The sequence below is a fragment of the Heloderma suspectum genome, chromosome 12 (genome assembly GCF_057233095.1).
Source record: "Heloderma suspectum isolate Gila_16-S chromosome 12, 16-S_ref, whole genome shotgun sequence".
NCBI classification, from domain to species: Eukaryota; Metazoa; Chordata; class Lepidosauria; order Squamata; family Helodermatidae; genus Heloderma; species Heloderma suspectum.
The window spans coordinates 621,536-639,974 of NC_139469.1; the positions used below are offsets into that span (position 1 = coordinate 621,536).

General features: G+C 59.1%; 1 protein-coding gene across 1 annotated transcript; it reads right to left on the reverse strand.

Moving 5' to 3' along the window:
- Window positions 1–251: 251 nt before the first annotated feature.
- RGS11 (regulator of G protein signaling 11) lies at window positions 252–17,803 on the reverse strand. Its single transcript, XM_084817912.1, has 17 exons — window positions 16,305–17,803; window positions 15,963–16,059; window positions 15,273–15,323; window positions 14,631–14,737; window positions 14,316–14,339; window positions 14,084–14,170; window positions 13,798–13,874; window positions 13,627–13,708; window positions 12,748–12,816; window positions 11,611–11,640; window positions 11,224–11,285; window positions 10,543–10,656; window positions 3,154–3,269; window positions 2,075–2,162; window positions 1,580–1,718; window positions 1,264–1,346; window positions 252–1,149 (listed from the first exon to the last, which is right to left on the reverse strand). Exons 1-17 carry the CDS (start codon window positions 17,034–17,036, stop codon window positions 1,011–1,013), a joined length of 2,097 nt encoding a protein of 698 aa, XP_084674038.1. The 5' UTR covers window positions 17,037–17,803; the 3' UTR covers window positions 252–1,010.
- Window positions 17,804–18,439: the final 636 nt, after the last annotated feature.

Genomic DNA, 18,439 nt, shown 5'->3' on the forward strand with positions numbered 1-18,439 from the left:
GCGTTGGCCTCTGGAGGCAGCCAAAGCCGCCCCCAGGGAAGCTCACAGAACAGGTCCAGAAGGAGACAGACGCCCCCCCCCCACCGCTGGGCAGAGATGAGCAAGGCCATCCAGAGGCAGATGTGGGGTGGAGGGGGGCTCCAGGCCATGCCCTCAGGAAAGTGCTCGAGTCCCCCAGCCAAGGAACGCACCTTCCCGCCCCCCCGCCCCCAACAGGACAGTAGGGAAAGACTGTTCTTAGGCAGGGAGCTGGAGGAAAGGGCAGCTGCCACCCTCTGCTTATTTCTTTCTGGTACTTCAGGCAAGGGATGTTTTCCGGGGCAAGGAAAGCTCCATGTGGAGGCACGGGGCTGGCGGCAGAGCCCTGGGCCTCCATGGGAGCAGGTGGGCCCCCTCCCCTTGCAGCACGCCCTCCCCGGCTGTGCTCTGAGGCAGTGCACCATCCGGGCTACAGCTGCGCCAGGCAGCCCCTTGCAAGCACGAGCCAGTGCCGCTGCTGGGCCTGGAGCCCCCACCCAGCCTGGGGGCACCCTGGACAGCCACGTCCCACAGCCAGGGGCCAGTGGAGGCCTCCCCCGGGGAGCCGCCTCGCCCTCGCCCCACAGAGGCAACGGCGGCCTCGCTCTCCAAAAGGGCTTTATTGCGTGTCCATGCATGGAATGGCCGGTGAGGGTGGGCAGGTGCCAGCCCGGGTCCTGGAGTCCTGCCCAGGCAGGCATGGAGCGTGGGGTGGCGCAGGCCGAGGGGGTGGGCCAGCACTTCCTGAGAGACGGGGCTGGAGGGGCGGGGGGCCCAGCTAAGGCAGAGGGGGCGCTGTTCGGGGGGGCCTTCCCCACCACGTGGCTTGACTCCAGCTGTGTTTGGGAGACGGGCAGGAGCAGCGGGGGCTGGGGTGTCCCACAGCATCGGAAGAGGCAAAGGTGCTTGTCCAGATTGGGGAAGGGACGGAGAGACGGCTGGGCCAAGGCCGGCCGAAGCTGCTCCCGTTCTCCTCAGGCCACAGGGGGGGGCTAGCCGTCCTCTTCGGAGTGAGGCTCCATGGTGGCAGCTGGGCTCCTCTCCTCAGCCTTCGCCTCGGGGCCCTCAGGAGGGGGCAGCAAGGCGGGGCTGGGGCTGAAGTGGCGCTGCTTCCGCATGAGGGGGAAGACCCTGTGGCGAGGGGGAGGCTGAGTCAGGGGCGCAACCCAGACTTGCCCCCTCCCCCTCCCCGAGGCAAAAGCGGGCTGGGGTCCCCTCTCCCCAGGCTGTCCAGCCCCCACTCACCGCTTCTTGGTCTCTGGCGGGACGAGGGCCTCCGCAAGCAGGTTCCTGTAGAACTCGAACTTCAGGAAGCGTGGGTAGGAGTCCTAGCCCCAGAGCGAGGTGGAGGGTGGGGAACAGCTCAGGGCGGCATCGCAGAGTGCCGAGGGGAGAGGCCAGCCCCCTCCCCCTCGCAAGCCCTGCCACTCCAGCCACAGCCATGCCCGGAGGTGCCGCCGCCGTGCCGTGCCCCCAAGCCAGGGCAGGGCACGTGAACCAGCTGTGAGCAGCGCCTCTACCTCCCCCCCGCCCCATGCCCCAGGCTGGCCAAGCTCCGTACCTTCTTCATCAGCATGTAGATGTGCATCTGGGCATCATCCAGGACGTAGCGGTGCGGGGCCTTGATCCCCTCCAGGGTGCGCTCCATGGTCTTGCTGTCAATGTTCACCCAGCAAGTGGCTCCAGGGGCCAGGAACTGCCTGCGGGGACGACAAGCACAGGCTGGGAGGCAGGTAGAGTGCACAGGGCAGAGAGCAGCAGGCCTTGCAGCCGGATGGTGCTGAAATGTGCCAGGTGCTCAGCGTCACAAGGTCAAGGCATGTCGGCAAAGGCTGGCCGGAGCAGGCTGCAGAGGGCTGAAGGAGGAGGCAGCCACGGGGCTCGGGAAGAGATTTCCCTGGGCTGGCTGGAAGGGAGGGTCTCCAAAGCCATCCGAGGAGGAGCATCTGCAAGCGCCACAGGCAGGGGTCCGCCAAGAGACACCCCCAGACTGTGCTCTTGGGGGGGAGGCCATTTTCCCCTGCCCAGGGTGGCGGGGGAACTGGAAGCAACTTACTGGTAGATGGAGCCCACAATCTCAGCAATGCGGCCCTGTTCCCCGTAGCGCAGCTCTTCGCACGCCTCCCAGAAGCTCAGGTTCTCAGCTGTGCCAGGAGGGAGGGAGGGAGGGAGGGAGGGAGCAGCCCGTCTTGTTCAGAGCGGCCAACCAGCTGCCCCAAGGGGAAGCCCACAGGTCGGATACCAGCGCAACATCACCCTCCTGCCCGTGCTGCACAGCAGCTGGTGTACACAGGCACAGCATCTCAGACACTGAGGAGGACATAGCCATGAGGGCCAGCAGCCTGCTCCCCCAGGAAGCCCGTCCCCTTTTAAAGCCCACCGAACTGGTGGCTATCGCCACGGCTTGTGGAAGTGAATCCCATACCTAACTGCGCTGAGTGAAGAAGCCCTGCCTTTGGCCTGTCCTGAACGCCCTGCCTTTTGGCTGTGTGGGTTCGAGCGTTATAGAGAGGGGTTTTTCTCCCTCTCCGCTTTCTCCACGCTGTGCCTCACTTCACAGCCCCCTTGTGGTGCCCGCCCCCACTGCCTTTGTGGACTTTTCCTAAGTGATAAGAGTCGCAGACACTGTAACCCTTCCAGCTCTGGGTCATTTTGGTTGCCCTTGCCCCGATTGACAAGAGCCTCCTTGGGGCGCGGCGGCCAGGACTGCAGAGACGGTGCACTGCACACGTGTGGCCCACCCCAGCTTTGCGTAAAGGCGCCGCAGCACCAGCACTCGCACTCCCGATCCCTCCCCAGCGGCTGCCAAGGGGGCACCTGCTGCCACGTGCACAAGCGCTCCGCCTAGCAGCAGGGCCCTGCCCCGCCAGCCGCCGCCTGTCAGAGCCCCTGGCCTGCCGGCTGCGACCCTCTCTCCTGCTTCTGTGCAGCCGCATTTGCCACTGGATCCCAGCCCGGAGGGGTCTTTTCGGAGGTCTCTGCTGTCCCTTCACTGGCAGGAGCGGAAGAGGCTCCAGAGCAGGGTCCGTGCACCCCCCACCCCGCGCTGGGCACAGCAGCTCCCCCAGGAGCGCCCTCCCGCCCTGTGGAATGGTCTCTCCCCAAACCCCCAGGCCCAGAGGGAAATCCGCTCACCGCTGAACTCTTTCTTGAGGAACTCCAGCAGCTGCCCCCGGCCCAGGCCATCACCGAGCAGCTCGCTGAAGCCCAAGCTCCAGCGCTCCACTCGCAGCTTAGTGGGCGCCGTCACCCTGCAGGCAGGACACCTCTGGAGGAGTCGGCGCAGCATGGGAGACGCCCCCCGCCATGGAACCCAAGAGGCCCTTCGCTAGAGAGGCCCCCGCACAGCGCCAGGGAAGCCTTTGGGGCTCAGCACGTGCCCTTGCCGTGCACCCTAGCCCCCCCCCCCCGCCGCCCACAGCCCACAGCAGAGAAGCATCCGGCCGACACGCCGGCCATGCGGGAGCACAGGGGCCTGCTGCCCTGGGCCCTCTGCACTCACGTGGGGGCGTTCAAGGCCCAGTGCAGGGCATCATCTGTGATCCAGGGATTACTGGGAAGGCAGCCAGCCATGATGGGGTCGTGGGGCATGTATTGCTCAGTGAATCTGATGTACCTGTGAAGGCGGCAGGAGGGGGCGCGGGGGCAATGGTCAGGCAGGGCCAGCTCTCAGCTGCCTGCCAGGGCGAAGGGTGCCCCACAGGCAGACTGAGGGTGCCAGTGGAGGGCAGGGGCCATGGTCGAAATTTGGGGAACATGGCAGCTCCCCAAAGAAACCAAAATCACTAACGCTAATATGTAGGCAAAGGGACACCCACAACCAGGAGAGCCCAAGCGTAATGCAGCAGTAATTCCTTTGGGGCTCAGCACGTGCCCTTGCCGTGCACCCTAGCCCCGCCCCCCTGTTGCAGAACCCAGAGTCAGAGAGACCACGGAGTGAAGGAAAAAGAGATTCTTTATTTAACGCGCGGGCTTAAGGCTGGAATCGTTTCCAAAGAGCCAGAAGCCCCGATTTACATTAGCACATTGGTTTTATAGACATTGTGACATATATGAAATGGCTCCTCCTCTCCCTCCCGCATGGGGTTGCAATCCTCAACATTTTTCCTCCTAGCACCATTGTTTATAATACAAGAACTGGGTTATAGGGTAGCCATGATAAGGAGAGAACAGAAGAGAACAGCAGAGAACAAGATATACAATTGTATGACCTTTGACAAGATAAGGAATTCCTGTGTCTCGTCAGCTTACAACAATATATTCAAGGGAGAAAGAGCTCAGCAAGAACATGAAGCATGAGACTGCATGAGGCTACTTAGTCTGACCCCGATATGGCTGCTACATTCCCCCCTTAAATGCATAATTTCATTACAATTATAGCATTTCTGATAACTATACAAAGCTTTTTGTGACATACATATTACTTAGCCTTTTGTTGGGCTATTAGAGCGTAGAGGGCAGCAGTTTTACTAGCTGAGACATAAAACAGATTGGTTAAACAGCTCATAAGACAAGGAACGCAGAGACATAACAGAACTTTTATGAACAATACTGGTAGAATTAGGATGAACAATGCTTTTAAGCTAGCTAAGATCTGGAAGCCAAGGGGTTAACTAATTTAGCTAATTGTTTTGTCTTATTGTTTTGTTAGCTACTATATTGTGCAGCTTGTTGATCTGTTCATCTACAGCATTGCCATTATCAGTTAAGTTAAAACAACAGAGCTTTTGGTGTGTCTCACAACTTAAATGATGAAGAAGGAAGAGGTAATCTATACCAGCTCTATTTTCTAGAACTGCACCTCTTAGATCACGCAACTCTTTATTTAACAATGACAATGCTTGTGAGGTGGCATTTATGCTTTTGGCTAAGCTGCAAGCTAACCAGTTGTTCTTTAGACCATTAGCCAAGGCTAAACCTGGAACCCCAACTAGTGACATTGTTAAGGCCAATTTTTCTGAGTCAGAATATAACTGCACATGACTATTACAATTTTTAGTTAGTTGGAGTGCTCGAGGCTGCCGTTGACGGATTTTCTCGGGCTACAGGGGAAGAATTGGCACCAGTTCAATTGGCGGCTGAGGCAACATGGGTGGTTATCAGACAAGTTGGCAGGAATGAATGACCAAGTGCGGGAATTACATGTCTAAAACCATCCATGAGGCAAAAGTATGTGGGCATCATTAAAAGATATGTTTTGAATTTTATTACAGTGGAAGGGGGCCAGGGATAGCTTTGTATTTTCTGGAAAAATTTTTGACAATTAAGCATTTGTGCACACGTAGCATTTGTTTCAGCAATGATGGGGGTGCGTAGAGTGAACTCTGTAGGGGGTAGGATCTTTGCAACTACGCCCCAATTAGCATTTTGGGAATAAGTTAAACTTACACCATAAACTCTTAACATGGTATCTTTTTGAATTTTCCCAGGATGTCTACAGACAGGTATTAGGCAAGAGCTAATAAGCCTGTTTGCAGGTATACCTCTTGGCAAACAAAAATGTTTTACTCTCGTGATGTTAGCCAGGTGAAGCCAGTAATTATCAGCAAATCACTGGGACAAACTTTTTTTTCCAGGGGCAGACCCCCCTTTTTGCACCTTATTAAGGAAACACAATGCAACACTACTAACACTACAACACTACAATACGCATGTTTGATCTTCTTTGGGATCTGACCGTACGCTGGGCAGCTATTCACCTGGCAAGCTGCAGTAGGGTCTAGTCCCCTTCTTCAATTCTCCAGTTGCAGGTCTGACCGTACGCAGGGGGACAGTTTCCCGGTGTGTCCACAGTAAGGTCTAGCCTGAGTCTTCTTACTGCTTTTTCAGAATGATTTTTAAAGGATTTTCAGGATTTCTGTTTATGGTCTACTTTCCCCCTCTCGCTCTCTTGACTCGTGTCCAATGTATCCAGGGTTTAATTCTAGCTGCTTTCATAGCTGCGGGGGTGGAAAGTATGACAGTTCTGAGTTCTTTCCATCTGGGAGTCAAAGGGTTATTTTTCCCTCTTTAACTCATACTTTAACTCTTGGTTGGAAAGGATGAACTTCTGTGATGGGAATTGGGGGCTTATTTTCTAAGACAAAGCGACGCTGGGCTTGAAGACCTTTGCTCAGTGTTTGGACTTCTTGTTTAAGGCTAACGTTTGCTTGCTCTTGATGCCACTCCAGTGTCAATCATGAAGTCAATGTCACTGCCCCTCACAGTCAATGTCACGGCCCTTCTCAAGCTGTCTCCCTCTTCGCCCATTCTGGCCCCTTTGTTTTTCTCCTTTGTGTATTTGATTTATTTTATTTGGGCATTCATGCCACTAATGTCCATCTTGTCCACACTGGGCACACTGGTTCTTTTTTTTAAGAATCTTCTGCCTCTGCCGGGTCTTCTTCTTTTCTTTTTTCGTTTACGTCTTCTTGGGCCTCTGGGTCGAGGGGGGTGTACTGGCGATAGGCATTTGAAAGATGCTCCAAGTACGCTCTGGGGCCTCGGTGGCACCTTGCAGCACTTTAGACACTTTGGTCATATTAATTGACTTCTTTATACCTGCTTTCATGGCTTTTAACAGCAGGGTTTGATACTGGGTGAGGCGCTCTAGCCCCACTTGTGTTTTGGGATTCCAGCGAGGGGGAGATTTATTTACAAGGAGACTTTATTGGGTAACTTACAGCACACAGGCGTACTTAATTTTTGGATCAGACAGCTTCTCTGAACCACGAGCTATTGCACTAAATGGGTTTTTATACTATACATGTTACCCATGAGGCAGCACAACACTAGCAAGCATTTTCAGCATAGGCTAGAAGTGCTTGGTTCTCAGGCACAGCTTCCTGTAAACAACTTCGCTTCCCAAAGTGCTTGATAACACTTTTTATTTATTAGTATGGGAAGACAAATTTTTTCTCTTTCTTTTGCTTTCTTTTTCTTTGCTGATCTGCCTGTATTGCAGATCATGTTTCAAACTTTTTATATAAAACTTTCTGCTCCATGCACCAGCCTTGTCTCTTTATTTGTCTTTTTCAAGTTAAACTCACTTACTTAAACCTTTCTGCCTTACACTAGTCCCAATGACACACATTTGGGATAGGCTCTTCTTCTCCTTCTAGTTAGATTTTCTTTATCTTAAAGAACTATTACATTATTGTGGCTACTTTACCCCAGGTAATAAGCTCCAGGCACAATCAGCTGCTTTTAATTTACCCTGGGGGCAACTATGGCCACGCTTCTTTTTTACAAATGTTTTTTCTTTGCCTTTTGCCTTTTCTTTTTCTCTCTTCTCTATCTGTCTTCTACTTTCTCTATTCCTTCTTTTCTACTTGCTTTTGTCTTTTCTCCTTGTTATCCATCGGGAACCACACTTAGTATTATTTGGAGTTGCAACTAACACTAATCTGCAAATATCACATATATTTTATGATATTTAAGAAATCATAAAATATACACAACAAACTTTTTCTGCAATTTAACACAATGAATGGAAAACACTTCTTGCATGGTAAGGCATGATGGAGCAGATCCAGCAATTATACTGCTCTTCTGGCTGAAAGCTCAGGGCTCATTAAAATCAAGGGACGGGCATACCCACACACACAGAGTTCTAGGTCACCATTTTTGCATCGGCAACTCTATGCTGCATGAGTTCTGGCAGAAGGAAATCTAAAAGTTATAGATCAAACTCAGCCTGCTGTACACTGAGCTGACTACAAACATAGACACACGGTCCACAGCGATGAGAGTTCAAGTTTATCAAAAGCTTCATAGCACTGTCCATGGCAAGTCTTTGACAATTTAAAATTTTAGTTCATGTGCAGAGTGTCTCTAAAAAGCCCAGATGATGATGGAGGCAAACAGAGAAGGCTCTGGGCAATGAAGATGCGATGTTTCCAGCAAAGGCTCTCTACTTTTGCATGAGTTTAAAAAGGGAAAGTGTGGCCCTACACCCCTTCTGACAGACAAGGGCCTTTAACTTTTTAGCAAGGCTTCTGTTTAAACAGAGCGGCACAGCTCAGCTCTCTAGCCATGATGCTTTAACTTGGGCAACTCCTCTGTAAATTTTATTTTACTTCTGTCAGGTTCTCTCACAGACATTTTAAAAACTTACTCTTTTTTTTTTTCTTTTCTAACCTGGTACACGAAAGCACTGAAACACTGAGTGCCGAAACTCAGGACGCTGGGGGGTGATGGGCATCGCCTTATACTTGCATTTTTCAGGCAGCCATTAATCTTCGTGGAGGCGGTGGGGTGATTTGCAGGACTTCAAAGGCAAGCTTCTCAGTTTGTTTGTATTTGTAAATCCCAAGCTTAAAACAGGACAGGATGAGGTACAGGGCAGCCAAATCTTTGCTTTGGCACGGGCAACAAATAACTCGGGTCAGCTTTCTTCGCTGGGGTCTCAAACAGGAAAACAGTCTTAATTTAAAGTTGTAACATCACTGACAGCGTCAGCCAGCCAGCTACACAGATCTCATTGTTTTTCAAGACAGTTGCTCCAATATCTTCTTCTCAATCAGGTTGGGTCTTTCAGCTTACACAGTTTATTGCAGCTTTCAGGAGCATGGCAGTAGCATGATTTTGGCTTGGCCAGGAACATGCTGTCTGGTTTCTCGGTCTCTTTAGCACACACACTTAGGCAGTGTAACACTGGACACTCAAATCAGTGAGATTTCTTCATTGCAGGGAATCCCACGGCAAAAGCTTAATGGTTACGCTCTTCAGAAATCATATAGCTGATGGTCAGTAGCTACAGGCTCTATGCAATTCTAACACAGTTCAAAGCTAAACACGGTTACCTTGACAGAGATCTTCAACATGGTCTTTCCGCTTCATTCTGCTTTGGGACAGTCTTATGGCACACTTTTCACTCGAAGAGGGGTCTAGCCTGTGCTCTGGGGGCTGATTCTTCACCTTTATTTTCTATTTTGCCTTCATCTTCTGAGTCTTCATTTTCAGTTTCCATTTCTTAGGGATTTTATCTCAATTAGGCGAGGTGATGATGTTGCACAACTCAGAACGTTGTGGGCAATTTTCCTGCCCCCCCTCTCTCGGCACGCTAGGCTAACAGCTACGTCTTCGGCCTTACACTCTCACGCTCCCACGCTTTGTTAAAAGCCAGACTGTCCTGCAACATTTTTCTAATTAACAGCCTCAGATCTTGTTTTTTTTCCTCTCAGCTCGACCTTGAGCTTTTTGCTGTTTTCTCTTTCTATTCTGAATCTTTTTTAAAAAAACCTTTTTCCTTCTTTGTTTGACATACATCTCAAGGGGGTGCAAGGTTTGCTTCCCCCACCACCCATAGCCTCCCTCCTAAATTGAAGACAGACACAATTAGGGAATGGGAATTGGTCAGTGAGTAAGGGGTCTCACTGGCCGACACAAGAGGATTTTTCACACCACGCACTTTGCTACTGGCCTGGGCACCCGGACGGTCAACGGTATGCTTCAGAAACCGCAGTAGCCACTCACACAATCATCAGTCTCTCCACTACATCCATATGTCCCTGCCACCCACTTTTCCCACTTTTTACCAGAGCGGAAAACGGCTTCCCCAGCTTCCTCAGCTTCCTACTGAGTACTGGCGTGCTAGGTACTGGCGCCCACTCGGGGGTGTGATCAGGCCCCCCTTCTACCCGCAAGGAGTAGGTTCTTTTGTATACGTATACCACCAACACTGACCTTCTTCATAAGGCGGGGCCCTCTTTTTCCCATATACTTGCCTTTCTCCTGAAGGCTTCCAATGTGGGTTTCAACTCAATTGCAGCTGCGATACAGGCAGGGCTCAAGTTCCTTCCTCCGCTTCTCAAGGTTCTCTTGCCGCTCGCTGCCGTTTGGGCGATCCCGGTGCAGGCTTTCTCCCATTCACTCGACAAAAAGGTCGGTGGCGCCAAGAAAGGGAGGCATGCGCCGAGCTCGTCTTCCCGGTGCGGCGATCAAGAGCAGGCAACTGCCACCTGTCTGGCTCAGAGCCTGCCACATCCGAGTCACGGCACCATTTATGTTGCAGAACCCAGAGTCAGAGAGACCACGGAGTGAAGGAAAAAGAGATTCTTTATTTAACGCGCGGGCTTAAGGCTGGAATCGTTTCCAAAGAGCCAGAAGCCCCGATTTACATTAGCACATTGGTTTTATAGACATTGTGACATATATGAAATGGCTCCTCCTCTCCCTCCCGCATGGGGTTGCAATCCTCAACATTTTTCCTCCTAGCACCATTGTTTATAATACAAGAACTGGGTTATAGGGTAGCCATGATAAGGAGAGAACAGAAGAGAACAGCAGAGAACAAGATATACAATTGTATGACCTTTGACAAGATAAGGAATTCCTGTGTCTCGTCAGCTTACAACAATATATTCAAGGGAGAAAGAGCTCAGCAAGAACATGAAGCATGAGACTGCATGAGGCTACTTAGTCTGACCCCCGATATGGCTGCTACACCCCCGCCGCCCACAGCCCACAGCAGAGTAGCATCCGGCCGACACGCCGGCCATGCGGGAGCACAGGGGCCTGCTGCCCTGGGCCCTCTGCACTCACGTGGGGGCGTTCAAGGCCCAGTGCAGGGCATCATCTGTGATCCAGGGATTACTGGGAAGGCAGCCAGCCATGATGGGGTCGTGGGGCATGTATTGCTCAGTGAATCTGATGTACCTGTGAAGGCGGCAGGAGGGGGCGCGGGGGCAATGGTCAGGCAGGGCCAGCTCTCAGCTGCCTGCCAGGGCGAAGGGTGCCCCACAGGCAGACTGAGGGTGCCAGTGGAGGGCAGGGGCCATGGTCGAAATTTGGGGAACATGGCAGCTCCCCAAAGAAACCAAAATCACTAACGCTAATATGTAGGCAAAGGGACACCCACAACCAGGAGAGCCCAAGCGTAATGCAGCAGTAATTCTCAGCCGATTGGCTCAGATCAAGCATCACACCTCCAAGAGCCAAACTGAGAACGGCACAGGCCACCAATGGCTGGTCAATGGGCCAAACGCCACGTGTGGAGACGCATGAAGATCTCTGGCCCGCTTGCTTGGCTCCAGACGCCCTCCCACAGCCCTGTGGTGGCCTCCCTGACCCATGGCACCTTCTGCCTGAGGCTCCCCACAGCCCACAGGTGGGTGGAGCAGTGGCCTTCCCCTCCCACCGTGGCTGGGCCCTGCAAGGACACGGGCTGGCCAGGCCAAGACCCTCCCTCAGGGGCGACAACTCGCCAGTGGGCCCCCCACTCACCCTTCCAGGCAGGCAGAAGACTTGATGCGCGTCCTGCCCATGGCGGTGAGGCAATAATGGATCTGTACCGAGAGGAGTGGGGTCAGGGAGCAGCTGCCCCCACAGCTGCCCCCCGCCGGTATCTCGGAGTCTCTGCTTCAACACGGCAAGAGCTGCCTGGCGCAGCGGCCCACAGGGATGGCTCTGCAAAGCTGGCCGACTTTCTGTTCCCAACGATTTCCGTGTCTCACTGTCTGCTGGTCAGCAATGGCCACGCCACCGCTCTGCCCCCCCCCATCATTAGCCTGGGCAATGGGCAGGGCCTTCTCCTTCAGGGGGGGACCTCGCACCTGGCCTAGCTATTTCCTAGGCCAAGGCTGGAAGACAGTCTGCCCCCGCCACACTCACCTCCCGCTCGTAGTAGTCGCCATTCTTCTCCTGGTTAAAAAAGAGCAAGGAGCCCAGCTCAGCTGCCGAGCCCCACACCAAGACTGGCCCCGACTCGCCAGGAGCTGCCTTCTGCCCAGGCGTGCGCTTTGCCCACCCACACCAGCGCACCAAGTCTGGGCAGGAGTCTCTCACAACAGCTGGGCCTGATCTTTCCAACTGGCGATTGCGGGATCTGGGATCGAACCTGGGGCCTTCGCCATGCCACACATCTGAGCTGTGGCCTCAAAATATTTAGCCCCCTCCCAGCTCCTTCTGGCCCAGGCACTCTCCCACCGCACCCGCTAAACAAGCCAAGCCCCCCTCCCCCGCTGCAGTTTGTGAGTTAGTGGTCATGTTAGTGACTTACGTGGATGGACAGAGGGACAAGGCGCCACCCAGAAAAGAGAAGAGAACAGACCCAAACAGTCAGTAGGGAACATGCGGGGGGGGGAGTAGGGGGGGCAGGCGGAGGAAGCAAGACCCACTCCTTGGAAATGAGGCAAAGGCACGGCTGGCCTCCTCCTCCGGCACAGGTCACAAGTCCCCCCCACTCCCTCCGCACAGCAATAAGCAGGAGAGGCAGCCCACAGACAAAGAGCAAGCGAGGGGGAGAGGCCGCCGGGGCGGGCCTGGAGCATGTTCGGCCGGGCACCCTCCTGCCCACCTGCAGCACAGAGCCAGGACACCCAGAAGCCGGAGGGCGGGCGGGGCCTGCAGTGGCGTGTCCCTGGGCAGGGGCTCCTGCTGCATCCAGGGAGCCCCAGCCTGGCGAGTGTGGCCATCCCTGCCCCTGCCCCCGCTCTGCCCCGCCCCAGGGCAAGAACGGCCACAGGGCCACACAGGCTGCACTGGCAGCCCGGAAGGAGGAGTCCTCCCCATCACCCAGGAAACTGGAGCCAGGCTGAGCTGACTGACACTGCCCCAGGGTGGCCACGAGGCTGGCGTGGAGGGGGTGTCCCCCTGAAGAGAGAGGTGCCCCCGAGCCCTGACGGGGCGCCGAAGGGAGAGAGTGCCCAGCCACAGCCAGAGGCAGAGCGCTCCAGGAAGCCCCAGCACCAGTCAGCTGGAGCAGTCTGGCTGGATCCCCCATGGTGCCCCCCCCGCCCCCCCACTCACCAGCTGCACTCGCGTGCTCTGGCGGTTCCTCCGCTCGGGGCCCTGCTCCATCACAGTCGTGGCTCCAGGCTGTGGGCAGAGCACAGCAGAAGGCCGGCGCTTGCCCTTCCCTGCTCAGGGGCCCTGCCCTGCTCTCAAGGGCGCCTCTTGCCAGTCCAGCGGGTGGATCTGGCTGCTCCCGGGGCCTGGAGCAGACGGGGCGGCCAGGGTCACAGAGCCAGGCCTCAGCCCCAGCAGAGCCAGAGGCGGCGGCAGCACAGGGAACCGCAGGCTTTGCTCCTGGGCCAGGGGCAGCCCCACTCCTGGCCGCCTTCCGCACAGACAGATCTGCACCCCTGAGGTCCCACCACGCCAGGGGGTGCTGAGGCAGGACAGGACTGGCTGCAAGGATGCCCCGGCACTGGCCGGGAGGAAAGGGCAGCGGGCGGGCTGTGTGGCCTAGCGTGCGCAGAGCGTTGGGAGGGGATGAGTGCCGCTCCTGCCCCAGATGCTGAGGGGGCCAGCTCCCATCGCCCCTTGCAGGCCGGCACATCTGCAGGGCCCCACACTGCACGCCTGGCCTCGCGAAAGCTCGGGGGGGTCAGCAGCTCTCGCCCTGGTGGCCCAGCGTTGCCCCCGAGCGCCAGCAAGTGCCCCAGAGCCCTGCTGGCAGGCCACCATGGGTGCTGGGTGCTCACTAGGGGGGGCTGTGGGCCTGCCCCGCCTCCGGAGCTCTTCTTAGGGGTGTCGGGGGATGGGGGGCACTCTAACCCATCATCCCCCCAGACGCGGGCCAGGAGCCATTGCTCCAGGGCTGGCAGCCCCCTCCGCGGCCCCAGGAGGAGGCTGGGCTGGGCTGGGCTGGGCTTCCCCACAGGCACCGCCTCCTCCCCCGCTCACCGGGGGCCTGTTGACGAGCCAGTAGGCCTGCTCCTGGCACTCGGCGACGAGGCGGTCCCCCTTCCTGCGCTGCTTGGCTGCTCTGTGGAGAGGGGGGCGCATCAGGGCCTGGGAGGCCCCCGCCCCCCGCTCCGCCCTGGCCCCAAGCGGTCAGGCTCCCTGGGGGCTCACCGCAGCTGCTCCCGCGCCTGCATCACCACGAGGTCCCAGGCATGGCTGATCCGTTTGTGCAGCTGGCCGTAGTCCTCCTGCAGGGACACCCGCCTGTGTCAGAAGCACAGGGCCGCCCCCCGCGCACCCCATGGCACCAAAGAGACGCGTGAGGAGGGGGGTGCACGAGGGCGGGGGAGCAGCTGCTGACCATCCGGGGAAGCGCTGCAGCCTAGGAGCGCTCCCTGCCCACCCCCTTGCGCCCTGCCACACCCCAGGACCAGGACCCGCCCCTCGGCCCCCGTACCTTCTCGTGGTCAACGAGGTCTCCCTGCTTGCGGATATTCTTCTTTGCCAGATAGATGGCGAAAAAGGGAGAGGGGTCAGGGGGCCCCTCCCGGGCAGCTCTTGCTGCCTGACCTGGGCACCCAGAGGCTCTGGCTACTGGCGAGAACGTGGAGGGAACCAGGGGAGCCCCTCCCTCCACATGAGGAAGGGCGCCAGGGCCGCTCACCACAGTCCAGCGCCGCGGCCGCCACGCGGTGCCTCCAGAAGTAAGGGGTCTGCAGCCCACAGGGGAAGAGGCTCGGCTCGGCTGCCAAAGCAGGGGGACCCGCCGGCCAGCAGCCCGCCCTCTTTGGCTTGGAGGGGCCCTGCACCCCCACTGGTGCCTTGGATCAGGAGCCTGGTTGCCTGAAAGAAACAGGGCCCTGCCGGCAGGACACCTGCAGATACAGGTCTGCGCGGCGCGTGTGTGACAACATACGTGCGAGGAGCCCGGGAAGGCCTGGGGAAGCCCTCAGCACAGGCTGGCCCGACAGGGCTTCCAAGGGCTGCTGGTTCTCCAGGCCTACCTGGAACCTGTAAGGTGTCTCGTCCGCCCGCAAAGCCAGGCTGTGCGGGTCCTTCAGAGGGTAGATGTAGCCGTGCTTCACAATCAGGTTGCCCAGGTGCAATGATTCTGGAGGGAGAAGAGCGTGGCCAGAGGGGCTACCACTGGCTGGGCCCGCAGATTCCCAGCACTCTTTGAGTGTGTGGGCTGGGAGAGCCACCGAGCAGCTTCCCACCTTCTGCAGAATGGCAGGAGGTCTGCCCACAGCAGCTCCAAGAGGGGTGATGCCAGGCCCGCTTCCCCCCAGGCTGCAGGAGCACCCCACAATGCAGCAGATAACTCTCTGTTATACATAGCCCTCCAAAAAGGAGCAGCGTGCCACACCACGCCTGCCGGCCTCAGGGCAGGGAGAAGGAGCAGAGACGCTTCCCCTGCCCAGGGGCTTGGTGCCAGGTCACCTCCCAGCGCTCTGCATCCTCTGCACTAGAGGGGTGCGTGCACACACTTCCCAAGGGGAGGGACTGGCTGGGGAAGGAGGCCCACGAGGCGGCAGCCGCTCCGATGCATGGGGCCGGTGCACTGGGCCACCCGCCACCTGGGGATCTGCGGGCCTCCTCAGCAGGACAGGGACGGGCTGCCTCTGGGCCAGGGCTGGGCTGCTCACCCTCCTCTGAGATGGCGCATTTCTGGATGAGCCACTCCACAATGTCGCTCCCTGAGGAGAGGAGAACACCTGGCTCAAGACCGAGCCCGCCAGAGTCAGCCCCCGCCCCAGTGCGCAACTCCTCACTCCCTCGGGGAGCCTCCCCCCTGCTTGGGGGCTCCTCCTACGAAGCTGCGTTGCCCTTGACTTGCTCAAAGCAAATGCCTGAAAGCCCAGCTCCAAGGGCCCAGGGCTGCAGCCCGCTCCTCCTTGGCCAGAAGAGGGGCAGACCTGGGGCAGCCCCAGCCCAGCCTTGGCGGGAAGATGCCAGCCCACACAGCAGAAGGAAGGGCCGAGAGGGGCGGCTGGCAGGAAGGGCCGGGAGCCGCTCCGTGGCTCCGCTGCTGCTGCCCTAAGGCCACGGAGATGGCCTCCCCGGGCCTGGCCGGCGGTCCTCTGTCGTCGCCTGTCGGCTCTGATGTCGAAGAGCGGCTTTTCCCGCGGCTGCTGCGGTTGCCACTGGTGCGCCCGCAGCTCTGCGGCGTGTAGCTGCTCCGCACCACCGCCCGCGCCACAGGAGCCCCCCGAAGGCGCCCCTGGCCTGGGCGGGGAGGGCCAACAGAGCTGAGCGAGCAGCCCCCGAGGAGAGTCCCAGTGCGGCGCGGGGTCTGGGGGCCCCGATCCCCTTGCCTGGCGCGGGGCGGCACTCACCGAGCACAGCGTGCGGGATGACGGTGATGAGCAGGCGCTGGCTGCGCATCTTGCGGCCCATGTCGGGGTCCTGCATGCCCGCCACCGCGCGCTCCATCTGCGGGGGGAGCTGTGAGCGGACCCCTCCCGGACTGGGCGGGGGCGCGGCAGGCACCCTCGCCTCCGGGTATCCGAGCTGGAGAGGACCTGGGGCGCCCCACCCCGGGCGCCATAAACAGCCTCCGGGGCGTGTGGCGGCCCGAAGCGCACCGCCGCCCTGCGACGCCCCCAAGCAGGATCCCCGCCCGGCCATGGGCCGTCCCCGTGGCCCGGCCGCCGGCGCCCTCCCCGGCCCCCGCGCACCTTGGCCAGGCACGGCAGCTGCCGGCGAGGGCGGCCCCCCGGGCGGGGAGCGCTGACGATCATGGCGAAGGCCGGGCGGCGGCGGCGGCGGCGGCGGCGGCGGGAGGCGCGCGGAGAGCCCTGCTCTCCCGGCGCGGCCCCCAGGCCCGGCTGGTCTCCTCCTGCGCGGCGCATGCTGCCCCCTGCCGGCTGGCCCGGCCCCGCCTGCGAGGGACCCGCAGCCGGGGAGGCTGGCGAGGCGAGGGCGCCCCGTGCCTCTGGGCACGTGCAGAGCGCCCCGCCCCCGCCTGCGGCGCTGGGCGAGTGCCGCTCTCCAAGCCCCGCCGGCAGCCCTGCAGGCGGCCGGAGCGGTGCCTCCGATTCCGGCGGGCTCTGCTCCCATCCTGGGCTTCGCCCGAGCCCGCCGCCGCTCCGAAGGCGCGATCCAGGCGCCGGACCCTGTCCCTCAGCGCCGCGGGACCCCGTCTGCCGGGGCCCGTCCAGAGGGCGGCAGGGCCGAGCCGGCGCCTTGGCGAGTGGGACGCAGCCGCGGCTCAGTTTCGCGGGACGTGGGCCGGGGGAAGAGGCGCGGCCCGGCCCGGCGCCGACCTCCAGGGCCGCTGCTCCAGCCCCTTCGGCGGCGCCTTCGCGGGGGCACCGGCTTTCCGGGCCGCCGCTTCCCTGGGCCCCGGGCGGCTCTGGGCCCGGACTGTCTCGGGCCCCGCGGGGCGGGGGGCGGCCGTGCGCGCGCATGCCTCGGCCCCTCGGGAGGGGCCCGCCCGTCGCGGGGGCGCAGGCCCCCTGGGATCCCCGTCGCGCCCTTGGCGAGCGTCCCTCCCTCCCGCTGGAAACGCGGCTCCCGAGGCTGAGCGATGCTCCGGGAGGGCTCCACCCCCCGCCTCTTCGTTCGGTGGCAACAGCAGCACCTGCGCGCCGCTTCTCTTTGGAACAGGGCGCCAGGCGGTGCAGGAAAGCGTGCCCAGAGGCGGAGCGGGCCGCGCGCGCGAGAGTGGCCCCGGCCGGGCCGCTGGGGCTGCGGTCTGGGCGTCAGCCGGAGCCGCCCAGAGCCCGCGAGGGTTCAGCACCTGGGACGGCTCCTCCGGCGTTCTGGCTGAAACCCAGGGCGGATGAACAGATGCCGGAGCCAGCAGCCTTCAGCGGCTGGCCAAAGATGGCTCGCGGCCTGCCCAGGCAGGCAGGGACGCTCCCGGGGAGCGGCCAGCCCCGCGGCCGACGTCCTTCGCGGGGGGGGCACTTCGCCAGGGCAGCCCCGCTGCAGAGAAGGCGCCTCCTCCTCTCCGGGTCCGGGCGCCGTGGAGACATCGAGCTGGGCGTCAGCCGCGGGACAGCGGCGCCTCGCCTCAGCTCCCCTCCAGTTGCACCCCCGGGGTGGTGTCGCAGCGACGCCCAGGAGGCGGGGCGATGCGCTCATCATCGCGGGGGGGCGTGTCCAAGAGTCCCCCCAGGCCAGTGGTCAATGGGTGCCTCCACGGAAAGACCACAAGTGGGCGGGGAAGGGGGATGGCGTCCTCCAGCTCATGCTCGCCGCTGACCAGTATTCGGGGGCAGACTGGAGGCAGCGGGACGGGGAGCCCCTGATGACCGTCTCCTCGGCCATGAATGTTAAGCCATCCACGTGGGTGGCTGTGACGTGGCAGCATGCCCGTAATGAGCCTGTGGTGTTGATATTTATTCCGGGTGTATCTCTGTGTTTATGGCGAGTATGTCTGGAGTGAGAATGGGGCGAGTGACAGGTGGAGTGTGCGTATGTGAGACGATTGGCGGAGTAAGCAAAGGGAGTGTAAAAGACGCGAGGGGGATGAGGATCTCATAGAGAACAGCTCTGATAGCGCCCGATCATCGTCTCCAGACACATGGAGGAAGAAAGCCAGACTATGAAGCACGTGGTCTTCGATGTCTATATGCTAATGCCCAGAGTGTGGGGAACAAACAGAACGAACTGGAACTCTTGATACAGGAGGGAAATTATGACTTGATAGGTATAACTATCTGGGAGTCGGGAGTTCCGGGTTCTAGTCCCCACTCAGCCATGGAAGCCCATTGGGTGACTTTGGGCCAGTCACAGACTCTCAGCCCAACCTACCTCACAGGGTTGCTGTTGTGAGGATAAAATGGAAGAAGGAGGAGGATTATGT

Bases quoted from the DNA above. Each gene is read 5' to 3' on its own strand.
- RGS11 (XM_084817912.1), bottom strand. From the start codon at position 17,036: ATGCGCGCGCACGGCCGCCCCCCGCCCCGCGGGGCCCGAGACAGTCCG. The intron at 10,657-11,223 runs GTGAGTGGGGGG...CCGCCTTCACAG, and splicing joins TCTTCTGCCTGCCTGGAAGG to GTACATCAGATTCACTGAGC. The intron at 1,150-1,263 runs GTGAGTGGGGGC...CCCTCGCCACAG, and splicing joins CCGCCAGAGACCAAGAAGCG to GGTCTTCCCCCTCATGCGGA.